Below are 20,367 nucleotides of genomic sequence, written 5' to 3'. Positions count from 1 at the left end.
AATTTGATACTATTACAATTTTCTATAATAGTAATGGTGAGGCCAGAATTGGAATAGTCATTTTTGACAATCAACTTGTTACTATTATATGTTACTTATTCAAAAATACTAATTTGTAACTTTAATCGTTACGTAACGTGTTACTTTTGTATATACTTTTTTGCTCGTTACGTAACGAATCAACTAACGAGTAACTTTTTTTCAGTGAGTAATGCATAATGACGAGTTACTTGTCAAAAGTAATTGTTTCCCTGGCGTTTATCATTATCGTTATAAAGAATTGTAACATTAAAAAAAAAAAAAAATAAAAAAAAAAGGTAAATAAAAATAACGGTAAAGTGACGATTTCTCATCCCTGTTATAACGCAACTGTTTTTCCCTAATTATGTATGTCAGGGTAAAAACGGACTTTCCTCATGCGCTGAGTAATCGTTGCTTTTGGAGGACAACTGATTGAATGGAGGAAATATCACGTATCGAACGTTGTAGAACACCTGCGAGGTAAACGTTCTCCATAAAAACGTGTCGGAATGTGGGATAAGATCGATGGTAAATACCCTTGAATATTTAAATTCAATTAGATCTTAGACAATGATAACTCTCATCGGTTGTTTGCCTGGTGAAATTAATCATGACAAACGATACAACGTAAGTGCAATAAATATCCTTGCAAAACAGCAAAGAAATCACATTCGTGAGCATCGTTAATGCTTAATTTATAAGGAAAATATTTTTTAACCAAATCGATTAAAAAAAAAGAACAATCAAGAAATTAGCAGAAAAAATAATATAAATTTGGATTATTACAGATAGATTTTGAAAATTATTATACAGAGCAATTTTTAATTATATTTCATGTTTCTTATTTTGATTTTCTACAGATTTAATATAACATATTACATATAATTAAGAATTACTCTGTATAAATCAATGTTTCAGACTTGTATTTTACCATTTTTATCTTTTAGTCTGTTCATTAAATTATCGATAAGTTTCCTACCATAGATGTCCTAATAAAATAATCCACCAAAAATTTTATGTGAAAATATAACATATACTTGTATGATCGTCTATGTTACAATATGTATAAATATCTTATTAATAATTTTCATCGTTTTGTGTATTACATAATTATCATTCTAATATCAGACCTCTTGATGCGCCAATTTTGATTTAATGTCATTGAACCGCTGGTCATTAGCATTATTATATTGCTATTCCCTATTGCTCATACTTAACGAAGCCAATCTCATGCACATGCTTTTATGCTCAGCGGTAAAATTTAAGAACTGCCGTTGACTCTGGCGACTTCGTACATTACATCCGAGTTTTATTCCTCACGACGCAGCACATATTTTAATAATAATATCGTAAATGCTTATATACACGCAAATTCACCTTTACACGTTTCACCCTGTACAATTCAAAATCTTCGATGTAAAGTTAATAAAAAGATGTTCCAAAACTTTATATACAAATTTCTAGGATATCTTCGAATTATAAGGACTCCTGAAATAACCTGGATTAGAACAAAGATATTCGTATTAGTTATGCAAAATATTGCCACAAAAATTATCCTTAATATCAGCACAATCAAGGCCTTAATCAATAGCCTTCAAATAAGAACTCTTTGAAATAATAATTATATAGTACATACGGAATCCTTACTGTGTGCAACACAAATCGAACATATCTTTCGCAAAACATGGTCTTAAATGAAAACAATCCATTTGGTATGTAAAATACATGGTGAAATAGACAGCCTTAGCTTTCCGAGTTTCGTGAAGCACTCTTAAGAGATTGTGCAATTGCTCTGCGGCGACGTGTTCTCCGCGACATTTGCTGTGAGATTATTATTGTAACTTCCGTGAAATACTGATTCCTCGACTGTTAAGAGTGGTTCGTGCGAGCGTTCCTCTTCGAGCGGAGCCGTGTTGGAAGCGTGGCTGATCGAAGAGTGTCTCGAGCGAGAAAGAGTACCGCGCTGATTGCTGCTCGCGGACGGAGCCGGACTCGGCGAAGGGCTTTCTGGTATCTGTTCTTGCTCCTGCTGTTGCTTGATTATCACCAGTCGATTCAACAACGATATCTGGCTTTGGATGTTGGACATAAAAGGACGATACCCCAAACTAAAATCAGAATATAAAATTAATATTTTTAAATAAATGTTGTACGTATATCAACATATTTAATTATTTTCTAATAAAAATTTTTAATTTTATAAATTATTCAATATACATTAAAATTAAAAAAAATATATTTACAAAAAATAAATAAATTTTAAGCTTGTTAAAGTAAATACTTGAATTTTTAATTTTCAATATTAGAAAATTGCCGCATATACGCTATAAAAACACATATATGTGATAATATACACATACCATTCAGAATGAGACCACTTAGTCAATGTAAGCAATCCGTCTCTTAGATTGATTATAGAGTCGAAAGTTTGCATTGGTGCATGTGCCGTTCTGACGGTTCTAGCCATGGCGGCCGCATCTCGAAGGACAGTAGCTAATACTGCAGCCCATCCTAGACAACTTCCTTCAAGGAATAGCTGCAGTAAATACCTGGAAAAATTAAAAAGTAAACATATATAAAACATATAATAACAATTTTTAATTTTGCTTTTTAATGTTAAATCTATACCTGAGCTGTACTTCCGCCCGACCGATTGGTACGCAAGTCGATGAGGCTGGATTGACTTCTGTAGGTCCCACTGTCTCCGGTGAGACCCAGCACACAGAGCCAACTATAGATTCTGCATCGTCTCTCCAGATTGTACTACTATCGCTGAGAACACTATTGGTATCTGAAATCACAAAAAAAAAAAAAAAAAAAATTATTAGTACACAAAATTTTGCATGAACAAAAGTTTATTTGAATTACTTCGAATAAAAATATACGACTCACCATTTATCAGATTCGGTGTTAATTTGGCTTCCGCGGTTGGAAACTGTGTCTCTAAGCTGGCGACGGGTGAGACCAATGTTGTATACGGTGGCCTACCGCTTGGAAGACTAGTGTATCCACTGTCAGGTACATCGACGACCAAGTTAGGAGACATCGTTTCATCGTCGGATATTATGGAGTGTATAGAGGTAAGGCTGGATCTCCGATATCTCTGCAGCGTTGGCAACGAAAGCGTCGGATACGGAAATGCGAAGTCTTCATGGACTGCCTTCAATGTGCCTACATAATCATCGATCTTTGCTGCTCTATCACGCTCTCGACCGAACCATGTCACTAAATGAAAATCAAGACGGGCCGCGAATCTACCCAAGTCAGTCAAGTGGCGAGCCGAAAGCAGTTGTCGGGCGTGACGTTGCAAAATGATGTCAATAAAGAATTCCTCTGCAGATCCTTCCCTGAAAAAATATAAATTTAATTTTAAATTTAATTAATTTTCAAATATTGAATATTCATATAACTTTATAATATTTATTTTTATATGCAAAAAAAATAGAATATTTACTTGTTTTCAGTTTTTTCGCTGGTTTTTACTGTCGGAACTGATTTCTTTCGCCTCATAACAACGTTTCGGGTTTTCTCGAGCATAGAGGACGGTGCGACGTCTTTGTCGGATTGTACTTTAGGCGTAACTGTAGTACTGTAACTGCGACTCCTCGAAACTTGCATAGTGCCCAGGACTAAGGCCAGATCATCTTCATGAGGAGAAAGAGGAGGAGTTTGAGGAGGACCTACTAGTTTCGCACTGCCACTCCACGATGTACGCGGTGACTCTACATCATTTGGATCTGAATTTATAGAGAAAATTAACTGTTAAATATTGTATAAGTACAGTTGATTATATTTAAAAAGATTTATAAAATTATTTACCAATTGCTCTAAGGAATCTCACAAGATCTCTTGACAGTTCCCATCTACCTTGCTCCAACGCGGCGTCTAACAGCAACGTGGCGTACTGTCTGCTGACCGAGGATGGTTCTAAATTCTGTAGAATGATCAGATAACTAGCGGCGGTATCAAGTTCCTTTTGCTGCAAACAATCTTGCAACAGCTTCTTCGGCGGACCGGCGACAGAGAATAGATACGGCCAAAGTGCAATTTCGGTTTTGCGAGCGCACTGCACGACGGCTCTGGCCCAAACACCAGGAAACTCGCGGATAAATTCTACGACGGATGGTAATTGAGCATCAGGAATAGGATCTTTGCTTGTCGCTTCCTCTTCGAGGACCTCGTGAAGTAATAGTTCCAACGAATGCGGGAAGTACGGTAATGCAGAGCATGAACGCGCTATTTCCCACGCGTGATAGCCCAAGTTCCGATGTATCAATTGACGCAGAATTTGATGCAGATACACTTGACTCTGAAATATAAAGCCATTTACAAATTATTTTGCAAACTTTAAAATGAAGATATCTAAAGAATAATGAATAATTCTTTTAAAAGCTGTGTATGTAAAAGAATAACTATCCTAATATATGTAACATTGAATATTGTTTTTATCTACGTTTAAAAAATATATATAATTAATACCGTAAGTTCCAATAAATTGAAGGGCAGTGAAAAGGGGGAGTTAGTATCTGACGTAAAAAGCACGGTGTCATTTTCGGCCCCCAGTAGAATCGCATCTTCGAAGAGTATCGCCAATGGATAAATGCGCAGGTGAAATGGTAACATAATCCGTTTGCTCATAAAAGCATGTGCCTTCTCTTGATGATTACGAAATAGCGGCAACCAAACTCGCATGCCGTGAGCACCACAGAACAGCCACAGAGCTTCGGTTAAGTGCGGTTTATCCCTTCTCGAGCGCGACGGTACCCAAACATTTTCGACATAAGACGCTAATACTGTCGGCGCACTGCATGTGAAGAGAACCTCCGAATTATCGGTAGAATGTTCACGTTGAACCATGAGAAGACGTCCAGAGACGTTCAGCAAGAGACTCTCAGGATGAGGATGACTGCCGGCGCTCTCCGCACGAATCGATGTCAAAGTAGCGCTAACTACGCAAGCAGGATGTATGCATAATCCACCAATGTCCACCGTTTGTATTCTCGTTAATTCAATACCACCGGTTTCTAAAATAATAGCAAGTACATTTTATTGAGTGTGAGAACTAATTCAAATTTTTAAAAATCGATTTTAAATATAAAAATAATCTCGTCAACTCACCCACGCCATTTTGCAACACCATATCATAAATACTAATTTGAGCATTGGCACAGAAAGTTAAAAGTCTGTCTTTCATGGTATTCAATAATAGCACTTGCGAGGGCATCCTGACATTTTTGACGTAATTATTATCAAGTCGAGTATCACGAGGATAAATTCTAATCTCATCTTTATCATCTAATATGGAGTAACTGCTGGCTATGAGATAGCCTTTATGCCATAGTAGTCCACCAGTCACTATAAAATCTCGTTCTTGGCTCTCGTTGCCGAACAACTTCCATTTTCTCGAGGGTAGGGAGTAATGCGCTAATCCCGTTCGACCAGCCACTGCAAGACTCAAACCTTCGCTATCTATTGCAGTATACTGTAAACATAAAGACACATATATGAATTAACATATAAAACATGATATTATAAAAATATATACACGTTATAAAAAGAATGTTTAATCTTTTTCACTAATATTATGTATAAAGTTAATAGTAAAATTATTTATAATGCTACGTAATCAGGAAAATCACATGAAATAATAAATTTAAAATAATATAACAATGATCAGTAATTAATAAGTTTTCACCAAGCATGTTATTATTATAATTACCCGAATTGGCCAATTGGAACCACTGTACGCAGACGGAATAGGCACAACAAGCCACTGTTTGCAGCCGGCAAGTGTCTGGAGCATACTATCGTTAGGCATTTCGGCAGCAAGATGAAAACCCGAAGCGGTCGAAGATAAGCCAGCACCCAAATTTAAATACAATCTATCCTCGCCTTGAAGATATAAATGTCCATGATGACCCATACACGGATTGATAGTCAGAGGACTTTTTGCAAAATCCAATTGAATAAGAGAGCGAGTGGTCGTCTTGTTGCCGTTTTCGTTGGTAACTAAAGATCCTGGACATTCTCGCAGCATCCACAACTGATAACCCTCCGCGGACCATTCCATCGTATGGATATGCAGAGGATTATCATGTGTCAGTTCCACGCGTAGGCCGTAGTCCCATTTCAAGCTGCAGAGCAACAGAGCACCAAAGGTACTCCACAGCGCTAAGCCACCGCCTTCCCAAGCTAGAGCGATAGCGCAACTATCAGGCGTCCATCTAAGACACTTAACGCTACCTGGTCGACCTGGGTAATCCTTGGAGGATAAACTCAAGGTGTGCGACATCTCTAAACCGCCAGTCGTTTCATCGACGTAATATACAACACCTTCGGAGCTGCAAATTAAAATATTTGAGTCACAGTATATTGCGCAGATAATTATAGTCATATTTTACAATATGTTATATTTTAATATAATATTAAAAATAAATGTATTGAAATTTTTCACCACTTTGTGTAAATTGAATAAAAAGAATTAAAATGAGAAAATATTTGAATCATTCAATTTAATTTTAGTATTAAATAATTAAAAAGAATTGTACTAAAGTTAATTAGAAAAAATGATAACACAAAGTTAGAAATATATAGCACAGTAAAATTGACACTTACTTTTGCCTACCAATGGCAATTAACCGATATTTATGATTAACAGCGGCACAAGTAGCATCGTCCAGATCCTGAGCCCAAATTCCTTGCACTTGGTTAGGATCAAACTTTAAAGATTGAGCGGTAAGAAATGCAGCTTTGCCATTGTTGAGTACAATAGCAAAACCTCCAACGAGAGGCGAATATTCGATATCAGTAATGTAAATGTTGTTCTCTGTAAGTGGCACAGCCACAGTAGAGATTTGCTGATCAATACTGAAGGGTATACGTCTCAAGTCTAAAGAATAGTCGCGATTCATGGTGCCATCCCATTTATGACGCACCACATGGCTAGTTTTCGTTGCTACCATAAGCTCGTCCCGTATACAAACTAAAGAACTGATCCCACCATCGATCCAAGCAGACTTCTCCTGCAAAGTAAACAGTTAAATCACCATTTATAAATCAGCCTTGATAAATCAAACGATTTAATCGGTTAACTAATAATAACTCACAATTAACTTTTATTTTAAATTTCTTACGTTATGCTTGGTAATAAAAAATTACCAAAGAACTTACAAAACTCAAGACGAGGGATGGAATAACTTCTTTGATAAATAATTCTGCACTATCCCGTTTCAAGCTAGTAACAGGCGAGTCTCGTTGTTCGTAAAGTCCCCGGCCCTCCGCACTGTTGTCCGTAAGCTTATAAAACAATAGATAGCTGTCCGACGTTCCAATAACCAGCATACTCGAGTCTGGTCTCCATTGCACCAAAACATTCTCACCGTGTTGCCACAAAGAATTCGCGGACCGTCTGCTAAATACAATTGGCACACAGGGCTGCAATGTAAAATGTACTTCAGAAATAATTAAATACAAACAAATCCAGGGAAATTGTAAGAGAGATAATGTACAACTTAGCATATGTAACATTAAATCATAAAAAGGATGAGGAATTATAAAAAGAATTATATATTACAAGAAATCTATTTAGTAAGCAAAATATTAACAGTTTATCAGCAGATTGGAACAAAGTGAGGAATCGTCATATAATGCAAATGTTAATTTAGATTATAAAACTAATAACTTGCTGTAAATCAGAAATTTAAAAATTTTAGATATAAAGGATAAATCAGTTGTGTGATAATTAAATAACGTTTATTAAATATTAAATACTGTTTGTTAAGAAAGTTATAAAAGCTTCAAAAGTAGAAACACATTGCACGTAACAGTCCGTGTTAATCTAGCTTGACAGCAAATTACCAACAAAAATCGAGTAAAATCTGTTATAACCATTTAAGTAAAATCATGAAATCTTATTTAAATGATTCCAAAATAACAAATTTTGCTCGATTACTTGCTCTATCACTTTGCCATCATAGTCTGTTAGCAGATTGTTATATTCCTGCTAACATTTTGTTGATAAAATGTGCAATAGACAACTTGCAAGATCCGTTTCCAACAGATTTGACTATCTGAATATAATTACGCTGTAATTTACATTAGTCGCAGTACAAAATATAAAATTTTATGTGCCTTCTGTTAACATATTACGGACAAATATTGTTCTATAATTAGATAATTATGCAAAGGTGTCAATACTGAAAATGAAGAAATTAAATGAGATCCTCGTCGGTGGGATTTGAAAGTTGCGATCAGCTAAAAGTATGGATAAAAGTAGTTCAACTCTTGGCCTAAATTACGTGCCTTGCAGTACCAGATGACGAGGGCGTCAGCGGTGAGGACGGCGAACATAATTTTGTCCCTGTTGCACACCACCGCGTTTATCTTGCCCTGCTCGCAGGTGTTGAGGACCCGCGGCCATCCTACAGGGAAAAACATGATTTCCCGCGCGCGAGAAACGTCCGGTCAAACTCCTCCTCAGATCACCCTCATTTCTCGCCTACGTCTCCTCTCGACGCCGCGGGTTTGACAAGTAAACAGTCCCTAACCTCGACATAGCGGTACTCGCGATCAGCTCGTTGGCAATTGGAGCGCGGCGGATTGGGTGGGTGGATGCACGTTGCAAGTTGCAACGTTATCGGCGGGTTGGTTGATCTTAGCTGCGCTTCCTGTACGGTGCAGGCTGCACTTTTCATCAATATTCTCTCTCCTTACCACTTTAAACTTCCATATGTTTATAAATTCGACACATTAAATTTCTGGACATGATAACGCTCTGGGCGTATATTTATCTAAATATTTATACATCGTGATCGATTGCATTGTGCTGGCTGCAGTCTTGTTCATCCTAACGTAATGTGACGCAATTTTAAAATGCAGATTATAAAAGATATGTTGCAATAAATCTTGAGCTACGCTACGTCTCATCCAATCGCAGTTTTTTGACTTTGTTAATTTATGAACCTAATTTTTACGAATTTTAAGAATTCTCGAAGTGTCAGCCAACGCAGTCTGATTCGCACGCGATTATACTTTCCTACAATTTTTTAGATTTTGCAATTCAAATTTTTGAATTTCAATATTCTAGAAATTTTTAGTTTTAAAAAATGTTATTTGTCACTTTACTATATTATTTCGATTTGTTCATTTTTTTTAAATTTCAATTTCAGCAGCCAAATTAATTTTCAAAAACTTAAAAATATTAACACATCAAGCAATAATACAAAAAAATAATAAAAAAATAAAAAGCAATGTGTAAACTAAAAAATGCAGATTCCAAATTCTCTTACAGTAATAAGATTAATAATATATACAATATAAACACACATAACGCATGCCCATAATTAAATTTTATATATTTTAGTATTTATACATCGAGCATACACATACTTTAATCAAATGAAAAAACAAAATTGATTGACAACGTACTTTTCGTAAAATAGATTTACATTGAACAAAATACATTTAACGAAATGCTCTATCACTTAATGCACATATCAAATACGTATAATCGCAATTTTTTTATATATAAGAATTGAGGCAATGAAACATAGTGCAAAATATTTCTGAATCGCGATACGTGATAGATAAAATGAAAATTAATATATTGTAATAATTCGCGCGCATACACAAGCAAACAAAAGTAAAAATTACTAAACATATTTCTAATTATTTCAATTAACAGTTTTAAATATTATTTATGACAATATTAAACTTCACACGTTTTTTATATAGAATACTCGGCGTCTTCTATGGGATAATTGATTAATTGTATACCACAATTACACTATTAATTTTCATTTAGTCATAAATCACAATTTATTTAATTTTGTATTAGCATTACCTCAAATCTCATACGTACCAATAAATAAATTGTGCTTACGTATGTTTTATGCGTTCAAATAAGTGTTCAAAATATTGTCAGTTTAAGAACCATTTCAAAATTTCATACCGTGGCGTCTGTCGATCACACAAATGCATAAAATGCTTCGTAAATTATGTACATTTATTACATTGAAATTTAAATTGTTTATCATATAAAACGCGCAAAGTTTAATTTTTTTATGCAATTTAATATCATCAAGCAGAAACTTCATATAAAGCTTATCAAATTCAGTGCTTTTTAAGTCTTCATGGAAATGCCGATGTAGCATCCGGGCAGGTTGCGGGGAAGACAAGGAGTCGGATTGGTGATAGTGAATCACCGGCATCTCGTTTCCGCAGCTTCTTTATTTTTCGCTCTTACTCGTCATCGCTGGTATTTATATGTATGTACAGAAAACCGTTAACCAATGTTTGTAGAAAAATTACGAGAAGGTGAAAGATACAAAGTCACTGCAAAAGTCGTTTTCTTGCGCATGCAACTTCCTGCTTGACGTTAGTTGGATAAGAATATTTCGTAGAAAAAATTTCTTTTTTCCTTTTTAGGATACTTGAATTACCTTTACTCTTATCTATAATTGAATGGAAAGATAATTAGAGGAAACAACAGGTCCCATATCCCAACGAAATCTATCTTTGTCAAGGTCTACTACCGTCCTCTCTATACTAAGCTTTCTGAATTAATAGTCTTAAACGATCAATATAAAAAAGCTACCAAGAAGACAAAATAATACGGATATCGCCGCGATATATATTATTTTTTTCGTGGTCAGATCGTATAGCTACCGTAGATGTGAGAGCGATGAGTTTGTTTTGTAAAAAAAAGGGATGATAAACTTGACAAGTTATCAAACAGAGTAACGATGTTGACGAAGAGTAATAATGACATGTTTTTTCTAGAGTATCTCTGATATATACAGAATTTTATTTCCGTATAAGTAATTAGAAAATATAATTAAGCCGCGCTAAATTATGTTGATGTTCGTTATGATGTAAGTTGGTAGGTGTACGTTGTTTATACGATAGCTCGCACGAAGTTCGCTCTTCTCCCTTGCGACTCCCGCGAGACGAAAATACACATGGGCCAACGGTATTGAGTGTCTTCAACATTTCTTTCCTGCGAAACTCCTTACGGTGAAAAAAATGGCGGAGCCATTTCGACAAGCGAAATGTCCGTACGCTGAGAAGGCGTGGTAATCGCGCGATCTCACATGCACGAGATACCAATCTTCGCGATTGGATCGTCGTTTTCTCATTTCCAATTGTAGTTTGCGATAAAGTCCTCGATCCAGGGAACTCCGCTATAGACGATGCTGTCAAATTCGTCTCCCGTGAGTCGTGCAAAGGAGGGTGAGCTACATCGGCTGGTGTACGCCATTGCCCGCCCGGCGCCATATTCGCACGGAAACTATCGGTGTATGCACGGAAACTATTACAATAGTTATTTCTTCTTCTGGGCTTTCTCAGCGGCCTTGGTGACTTTGCCAGTTTGATCTTTAAAGGTGACGGCCTTGATGACGCCGACGGCTACCGTCTGACGCATGTCACGAACAGCGAAACGTCCCAGAGGCGGGAACTCCTGGAAAGCCTCAACGCACATAGGTTTGCTAGGTACCAAGACAACAATGGCGGCGTCACCAGACTTAATGGCTTTCGGGTTCTCTTCGGTGGTCTTGCCAGTACGGCGGTCGCATTTCTCCTTGATTTCGGCGAATTTGCAGGCGATATGGGCAGTATGGCAATCCAATACGGGCGTGTATCCGTTGCTGATTTGACCAGGATGATTGAGCACGATGACCTGTGAAAAACAGATAATTGCGTTAATTATACGTTTATAATTTATATATGTTACAATGCTCTAAAGTTAATAGCATTTAATTTACATATCACAATGTCACAAGTTAATAGTATTTAATTTTAATATTTAAACATGACACTCAGACGCGTTCGACCATCATTAGAAAACTTCTGGTGGAAACCACGAATGCAATATATTATATTTTCATCATAGTGTCAGAGATTAATAAAACGAATGTGTAATTAAGTGTAATAAGCAAACCTGTGCAGTAAAGTCAGCGGCACCCTTAGGCGGGTTGTTCTTGGAGTCTCCTGCGACATATCCACGGCGCAATTCCTTAACAGATACGTTCTTGACGTTGAAACCAACGTTGTCGCCGGGCACGGCCTCCTGAAGGGCTTCGTGGTGCATTTCGACGGACTTAACTTCAGTAGTCAATCCAGCGGGTGCGAAGGTAACAACCATACCAGGTTTCAGTACACCAGTCTCGACACGACCGACGGGTACTGTTCCGATACCACCAATCTTGTACACATCCTGCAATCATGTTTGAGAAAACGTTAAAATATTATTTTATTTCAATAAAAATAATTTTTTTATAATATTTCATAGAAAATCAGACGAACTTTGGCCGTCAAAGGATTAAAAATCCTCCGGTGGAAACCACGAATGAGAGTAAAAAAATTATCATCATGTAAGATCTTTCGCGGGAAAATTAAGAATTAAATTGAAATATTGATGTTACCTGAAGGGGAAGACGGAGAGCCTTGTCGGTCGGCCTGGTGGGTGGCAGGATGGCATCAAGAGCTTCAATAAGACATTTGCCTTCAGCCTTGCCCTCCTTACGCTCCACAGTCCATCCCTTGAACCAGGGCATTTTGGAGGAAACCTCCAGCATATTGTCTCCGTGCCAGCCAGAGATTGGCACGAATGCAACAGCAGCTGGGTTATAACCGATCTTCTTGATGTAAGACGAGACTTCCTTCTTAATTTCCTCAAATCGGGTCTCGGAATACGGGGGCTCAGTGGAATCCATTTTGTTAACTCCAACAATCAGCTGTTTGACGCCGAGGGTGAAGGCGAGAAGAGCGTGCTCGCGGGTTTGTCCGTTCTTTGAAATACCAGCCTCGAATTCACCGGTACCAGCGGCGACGATCAACACTGCACAGTCAGCCTGCGAGGTTCCAGTAATCATGTTCTTGATAAAATCTCTATGTCCAGGAGCATCGATAATCGTCACATAGTATTTAGAGGTTTCAAACTTCCACAGAGCGATATCAATAGTGATACCACGCTCACGTTCAGCCTTGAGCTTGTCGAGTACCCAGGCATATTTGAAGGAACCTTTGCCCATCTGAAAAATAATTGTATTTTCGTTAGATTTATTCTATTTCTAGATCCTTCTAAATCTTTTCTATTATTCTAATATAAATTCAAGTTAAAAATTTTAATTTATAGTAAAAAAAATTATAAAAAAGAAAATTAATTCTCATATAACAATATTTCTTTGTTATTTCATCATATGAAAAAGAAAAATCATCACCATGTTGCACAGAGTGCGTCATAAGTGATATTAACACATGTTATGTAATATGCTTTTAATAGTATAAAAATTAATTAGACGTTACCTCCTGGGCTTCTTTCTCGAATTTCTCAATGGTACGCTTGTCAATACCACCACATTTGTAGATCAAATGACCAGTGGTGGTCGACTTGCCAGAATCGACGTGTCCGATGACGACGATGTTAATATGAATCTTCTCCTTTCCCATTTTGTAGTTTTAGGTGAGTTCTTTTGGTACTCTGAAAATAAAATGGCATTGAATCAGAACATGGAAAAAAATTTTAGGCTTTTGATCGCATTACGTTTAATTCTGGAATAAGACATATTTTTCATAAAATTATTAACACTATTTAAAAATTTACCCATATATAATTAAGAATTGTTTAAATACATATATTTTATGTCTATTTTATCTCTAGAAATATGAATAAATTGCAAATGTTAAAATACACTATTTCATGTAAAAAATCTTATTTTAAATGTTTCTTTAAAATATCAAAATTTCAATAAAAAAAATATTAGTAAATTTAACATTTGTATGAAAAATTCACCTACATAATAAGAATTTTTTAAATATATTTTTATGCCTACTTTATTATGCTTAAGAATATGTGGATAAATTGCAAAATATTAGAATAACCAATACTATTTCATTATAAAAAAAATTTTTGTTTAAATATTACTTTAAAGTATCAAAATTTTATTAAAAAGAACAGTATTAAACTAAAAAATTAACACTTTAGTGAAAAATCATCCACATAACCAAGAAATTTTTAAATATACATTTTTATGTATATTTTATAGCTATGAACATATGGCTAAATTGTAAGTTAGAATAACTGAACTGACACTATTTTAATGTAAAAAAATCTGATTAAAAGTTACTTTAAGCTATTAAAATTTTAATAACAAAAACTGAATTAAACTTAAATTAACACTTGAGTAAAAATTCATCTACAATAGTGTTCTGGGCTTAATTCGTAACAATTGAGTTCGCGTATTGGAGACTATCCGACTAAGTATTCGTACAGAGTCGATTAACGACACGCAATATGGAACCGAACGACGTCCGGAGCGACCGTAAGCTCCGAAAAGAATTTCACCGAGTTGCGAAATTCTCCCGGGATCGAGTCCTGTCGCCCGCTCACGCGCCGGTCTCGCGTTGCGCCAGATGGTGCAACCATTTTTTTCCGGGCGCGTCTGGAGTCCACGCAAACTCGGTTACTCAGGGCGTTCGGAGGTCATCTCCGGCGGTCTTTGTCCGCCGTCCACGTGGCCGAGCGTGAACATTCGAGAATGGCAGACGGCCGCCATTTTGTAAGTGACGAGGAGGAGCGGCGCGCTGTTGCCACGATTGTCGCGACGCTCGGCATCGCGCACACTATGCCACGTTATTACGGATTCTCTTCTTTTTTTTTATATTCTTTATTCTTTCCTCTTCTTCTCGCGAGATACCCGGGTATTCGAATGGACTGGGAGAGAAAAAGACGGACGGGGACTCGCGGGGAGAAAATCGACGAGATTACGAATCATGGCTATCTCAGGCAAACGTGGCGGATCAGGTGGCCAAATATGCCGCCTTTCTTTGCGGTCCAGCACGCGGCGGAGGCGGCGGCGCTGCGTGGAAAATCATCCGAAGATGCGCCACCGGATGCCGATCGCAGCCGGCGAGGATTCTCCAAGCGCATTTCTAATCGAGTCGTGACGCGGCGGAACCACGATTTTCGCGAAACAGACTGTTATCGCGCTCCGCAGAATCGCGTATTCTCAGCGCTCGAGAGATACCGCCCAGTTTTTTCCGCCACGTTCGTCGACCGTACCTCGCGAGACTCTGTCGACGAGAATCCTCTCTCGCGCGATTTTATTCACCGATCTGACTTACTGCGCGAAATCGCGAATTCGTGCGTGCGATTTTTCCCGAATTTTTCGCCCTGAAATTTTCGACAACTACTCCGTACACGGGGAAAAATTTTACGTGAAATTTCGTTTCGCGAGCCGGCTCCTCCGAGTCGACGGCTGCCGCGCCGGCAACGCTCGCGCGATCATTTCTTCGTGGAATCGATTTCTAGCACGTTCCAGAAGTCGCCGTGCAAGGTCGTCGCGTTGCACACGGCCTCCGGGTGTACTCGCGACTCCCCGAGAAAGAGACAGAGACAAAGCGAAACAGGCGGAGAAGGAGAGAAAGAGAGCACCTTTAACCTCGCGCTTCCGGTTTCCAGGCTTCGCCGTTACCGCACGCGTCCTGCCACGAGCATTGCGATTTTTCGATCCCTCCCCCCTCCCGAGTCGTAAGAGCGAGTAAGATTCACATGAGACTTCCACCGCATGGAACTCTCGCCCGAAAACGGAGGACGACCTATGAACTCGCGAATTCGCAGAGTTCCAGCGCTCTGACAAGCGCGTGGCCGCCATAGTGCATCCGGTCCGTTCCTTTCGCGAACTCGGACGCGTCCGCCGCTGCCGCCACCCGCCAACCCGGCCGGCATTTTTGCGCCCGTTCGCGATCTCGTCCTCGCGACCGACGACGATTCCGCGGAGACGACGACGTTCGTCGCCAAGGTCGCGTCGGTACGCGCGCCGAATCGCGAACAGCCGGCGGGAACGGATGGTAGGAGAGGCAGCACACGGCCTACCGACCGGCCATGCGGCACTTCGCCGTGTCGGTCAGGATTTTTGCGGGAAGCCACGACGGAATCGCCGAACTATACGCACAGCACAACACGCCGCGGCCCCGACGATCGTTCTATTCCGTACCTGTCGTCCGATGCTATATCCTCAGATGAGATTCGTCGGATAGTCAACCGGTGCGCGAACTAAGAACAACCACTCACCTCCAGGTGCCACGACAGAAAGAGACCGTGATCGGATGTGACATGCGCATACGGTGTTTCGGGGCGTAGCCTCGCACCCAGCGTCACCGACGCCAGCGCCGCCGCTGGCAGAGCCGCGCGACGCGCCTCGCGTACGTCACGTGCGCGAATTCGTGACGTGGGCGGTGGGACTCGCGAATGGCTGTTTCTTTCCTCTATCTGCAATAATTTCCTCACTTTTCGATGAGAATTGGCGGTTCCTCCCCTCTCCCCCTTCCTCTCTCGCCTATGTCTCGTCGTCAAACGCGTCTGGGTTCGAGGCGTACGGGTACGCGTGGTGTGCGCGCGCGCTCCTAGGATAATATTCGCGCGTGTATGCGTGCGCGTGATGAAATAGGAGAGAGAGAGAGAGAGAGAGAGAGAGAGAGAGAGAGGGGGAGGGAAGGAGAGAGGGAGAGCGACAATAGGATGCGAGCGACACAGCGTTTTTACCAGCTTTTGCATTGCAATTGGTTATGCATTTATGCGTCCGTGAGCAATGTCTGATTCAACGTTGAACGTTGCGAATTCGCTTGTATCGGAGTCGTGAGACTCGTGAGTCGTGGGGCATTCAACGTCAAGCTCGTCTTCGCGTGATCCACGAGTCGCCGACTCCGACAGCGTTCACTGAGAGCGCACCGCCCTTTGACGCGCCGCCGCGTTCGATGAGAATGTTCTTTATGTTGCGTCCCGTAACGTCGAGCATTTTATGTAGATTATCGTTATTGTGTAGATCACGAGCGATTTCGATCGAACTCCGGTTAACTTGATCGCCTATTAATTGTATCTATTTTGACTAAGACAGCTTAAATTAATTTTAATTTCGGCTTGACTAATTCTTAGAATTGGAAAAGAATGAAAAGTAAGTTAAATCCGAGATTAAAATTAACTGGTTAGGATTAAAAATGCCATGCCACGAATTTACTGATTTGCTAATTAAATATATTAATAAAATTTTTTTTTTAATATAAATTTTTTATTTCTTTAACTGTACAAGAGATCGCATGAATATTCTAGAATATTTTAGAATATTCTAGAATATGTTATATGAATATTTGTACAATATTATGATACCGTATAATTTATACGATGTCATGATATTCGTTCAGTATCATGTGCTGTTAGGAATAATTTTTAATGTTTGAAAATTATTATTTTATTAGTTTGAAACATCTCTTTATAATTATTTATATATAAAAATAAAAATATATCAAAAAAGTCATGCAAGCACTTATAGATTTGCACTTATAGTGGCATGGAAAAACATAGACAGTCAATAAATGAATCACAATCAAAACGTAAGCAATCACAAATTAAACATGATTATTTTTACTGGTTACGTTTTATCAATTAAGTTTTTCTATGATAGTTACTTTCCTCAATGAACGTAACCAAATAAATCGTTAGAATTACCCAGACAACAAACAATATTCATAAAAGATTTATAAAATATTTATAATTATTAGAATATTTTATAAATATTTACGAAAATAGTTTATAAACATTTTTGTGATTTTAAATTGAACAGATTATAAAGATTTATCGTAAATATCATAAAAATATTTATAACATTTATAAAATATAAAATATAAATATTAATTTTTTTTACTTACCATAAATGTTAAATAAAATATGTAATTTATATTTTAATAACATTTTGAATAAAGATTTTATAATTTTTTTGCTTCGTGTATATAAAATATCTACAAAATATTTATATAATATACAAAAAAGTGAATACTAATAAATATTAATTATAAATACTGTGTGTTGTCTAAGTGCTTGCGGCAAAATTCGTATAAAATATAAAAAAATGTATGAAATATATCGATTCTAATTATTCTGATCTTTTTCTCGTATATCAAGCAACAGAAAAAATCAATTATTTTATTTATATTAACAAAATAATATAGAAATCGTTTGATAAATTAATCATTGATTAAGTCAGTCAAAATTTAGTTGAAGCCGTCCTTATATCCCACAATAGTTCTGTCGAATCTTTTTTGTTAGAAAAATAAAATACAATGGATTCTCATGGATGATTTCAACTTTCCGGTTCTCTTCTCCGCAGGGAAAGTTCTGTTTCTGTTTTTCAGTAGGAATCCTTCATTTTAACGAGTTTTTTTCATATTTTCTCTTCCCTTGTTCTCGATTAAAGGTTTGTTTTAAAAATTTAACAAAAAAGAAACCATGACACTTTTTTTCAATATACAAGAGAGATTGTGGAAACTAAATGTTCTTTTTTAATTCAAAACAACAGAAATATTGTAAATTCTCAAAACAAATGTCTTAAAAATGTTTCTTAAATTGTTAAGTAATTAAGTATATATATTATTGTATCGAACCTTTAATAAATAAATTTTTACGTGACAAATAAATAATGTTTAAAATTTAATAAAATTAATTTACGTGAAATTTAGAGATTCGAAACTCGGAATTAATATTATTAATATTTTTAGGGCTGCTTATTCCATTTCCAGATAAACTGTCCAGTAATATCTGTGTGATGCCGTTGGATTCGTTTCGTTTGCAAACATGCGAGAACTGCAAGATTTAAACTTCTTTTCCGAAAATTATGTCCTAACGCCGATCAGTTTGTTTTGCAAGTTGGTTCTATAAATTCCCTCTTATATTAAAAAATTCTGCATTATAGAACGTCGAAAGAAGCAATAACGTATCATTGTGTTTCTGATAACAATGCAAATTTTAGACAGCGCAATTGCATTTTAGAGATCCTTGTCGATCCTTTATCGATATAAGATCCTTTTTAAATTTCGTTTTGTCCAAAACGGAAGAAGAAATAACAAGAACTGCAATGCAATTTCGATTTCATATTGAATTTGGGTCGATCTTTTTAGTTGTTGAATAAAAAGACATGCCGGTTACGTATTTCGAGCTTGCTTTATTTACGAGATATCAACGCGATCGATAATTCGGCCATCGAGATAAACGGTGAAAGGTAAAAGAAAGAGATCGCGTATTCGGGGCATTAACGGTTCTATGAACATTACGAAGCGAATCCTGCATCTATCTATATACCTAACGACAATGACACTCTTTATGGATTTTTGTTTGGAACGGCTTGTATTAACGTTATCCATTACAGTCCTACAATTGTCGGCTTTACAAAGAGAACTCGCTTACCTTGCCTGACGACAATGACTCTCTCCTGCCACGTCTTTTGCGTTCGTAACAGCTTTTCTTGCATCCATTCATCTTGGTTCGAATCGTTTTTACGCTTATGAATTTTAGTGACTAATCTCAAGATCGCGATCTGATAGGAATTCACTCAGACTTGGAAATTAAATAATTAATTTCCTCAAAATCCATGGCCGCGCTGCGAAAATGGAATGCTAATTGGAATGTAAAATTAATTAAAATTTAACTTTACCGTCGATATATCATTAAACTCTGTTATTGTTACATAATAATTATGTCAAGATCATACTTGATTAATTCTCTATGCAATTTAAATAATAACATAAATTATAGTATAAATAATATTTCGCATTATATCGCGTTAATTTCTCAATCGGAAACTTTCGTTCTCTTTTTGAAAACCATTCTTCTTTTGCTAGAGAATGGATTCACGACTTTCACCGTATTTATAAGACTTTGCGGTTTAGATATATTTCAGTTATATGCAATCGTTCCTATACATATATATATGGATATTCCTGATATCAATTATTGATGGTCAATGGAATATATACCTCTGAGAATCATGGAATGTATCACGCATGTGTTACTGTTTCTATATCAGTACTCGTGTTTCTTACACGGAAATTGATGACTCATCGGAAATCGTGAATGAATAGCATACATACATCCGTGCTTATGCAAGATATATGTATGTGTATTTAGAATATCACTTTCGCAATTCTTGTAATGTTACCTAAGAGAAAATGTCAATTGTTAATCGGTATGTATAGACACGACATGTACACGTAAAAAGCTTGAACTATGACACTATTTTTTGAGTAAGGCTTATATTAATTCTTATGCAATTAATAATGTGTTGCGATATGTTGCGTATAATTATGCGTATTGTTAATAATTACTATTTGTTAATTATTAAAATTTTAATTATTATACATACACATATGAATTAATAATTTAATCAGCTACATTACATATCATTAAAAATTAAAGAGTTACAATTTCATATCTAAAGTATTTAATGTAAAATATTTAATTTTGATAAAAAAAAGGAAATATTTTTTTTATTTCTCTTGCTCCAACAGAAAATTGTAATA

General features: G+C 37.0%; 2 protein-coding genes across 3 annotated transcripts; both read right to left on the bottom strand.

The window, feature by feature from the left end:
- Positions 1-1,033: 1,033 nt before the first annotated feature.
- On the bottom strand, positions 1,034-9,132 carry LOC105195633 (guanine nucleotide exchange factor subunit Rich). Its single transcript, XM_011161138.3, has 12 exons — positions 8,323-9,132; positions 7,192-7,455; positions 6,637-7,043; positions 5,741-6,362; positions 5,140-5,503; positions 4,501-5,045; positions 3,841-4,330; positions 3,476-3,758; positions 2,914-3,368; positions 2,650-2,812; positions 2,382-2,570; positions 1,034-2,129 (listed from the first exon to the last, which is right to left on the bottom strand). The coding sequence occupies exons 1-12, from the start codon at positions 8,455-8,457 to the stop codon at positions 1,793-1,795; spliced, it is 4,254 nt and encodes a 1,417-aa protein (XP_011159440.1). The 5' UTR covers positions 8,458-9,132; the 3' UTR covers positions 1,034-1,792.
- A 227-nt stretch (positions 9,133-9,359) lies between these two features.
- LOC105195634 (elongation factor 1-alpha) lies at positions 9,360-16,163 on the bottom strand. 2 transcript variants are annotated; one of them, XM_011161139.3, is made up of 5 exons: positions 16,017-16,163; positions 13,327-13,501; positions 12,444-13,052; positions 11,960-12,235; positions 9,360-11,698 (listed from the first exon to the last, which is right to left on the bottom strand). In XM_011161139.3, the coding sequence occupies exons 2-5, from the start codon at positions 13,468-13,470 to the stop codon at positions 11,342-11,344; spliced, it is 1,386 nt and encodes a 461-aa protein (XP_011159441.1). In that variant the 5' UTR covers positions 13,471-13,501; positions 16,017-16,163; the 3' UTR covers positions 9,360-11,341. The 2 variants fall into 2 exon arrangements, with proteins under 2 accessions (XP_011159441.1, XP_025992182.1); XM_026136397.2 differs by having other exon boundaries at positions 16,094-16,116.
- Between the last annotated feature and the right edge of the window lie 4,204 nt (positions 16,164-20,367).

Source organism: Solenopsis invicta, chromosome 4 (genome assembly GCF_016802725.1).
Source record: "Solenopsis invicta isolate M01_SB chromosome 4, UNIL_Sinv_3.0, whole genome shotgun sequence".
Taxonomy (NCBI): Eukaryota; Metazoa; Arthropoda; class Insecta; order Hymenoptera; family Formicidae; genus Solenopsis; species Solenopsis invicta.
Note: the sequence above shows the minus strand (reverse complement) of the source record. Positions and strands in the feature narration are given on the sequence as shown.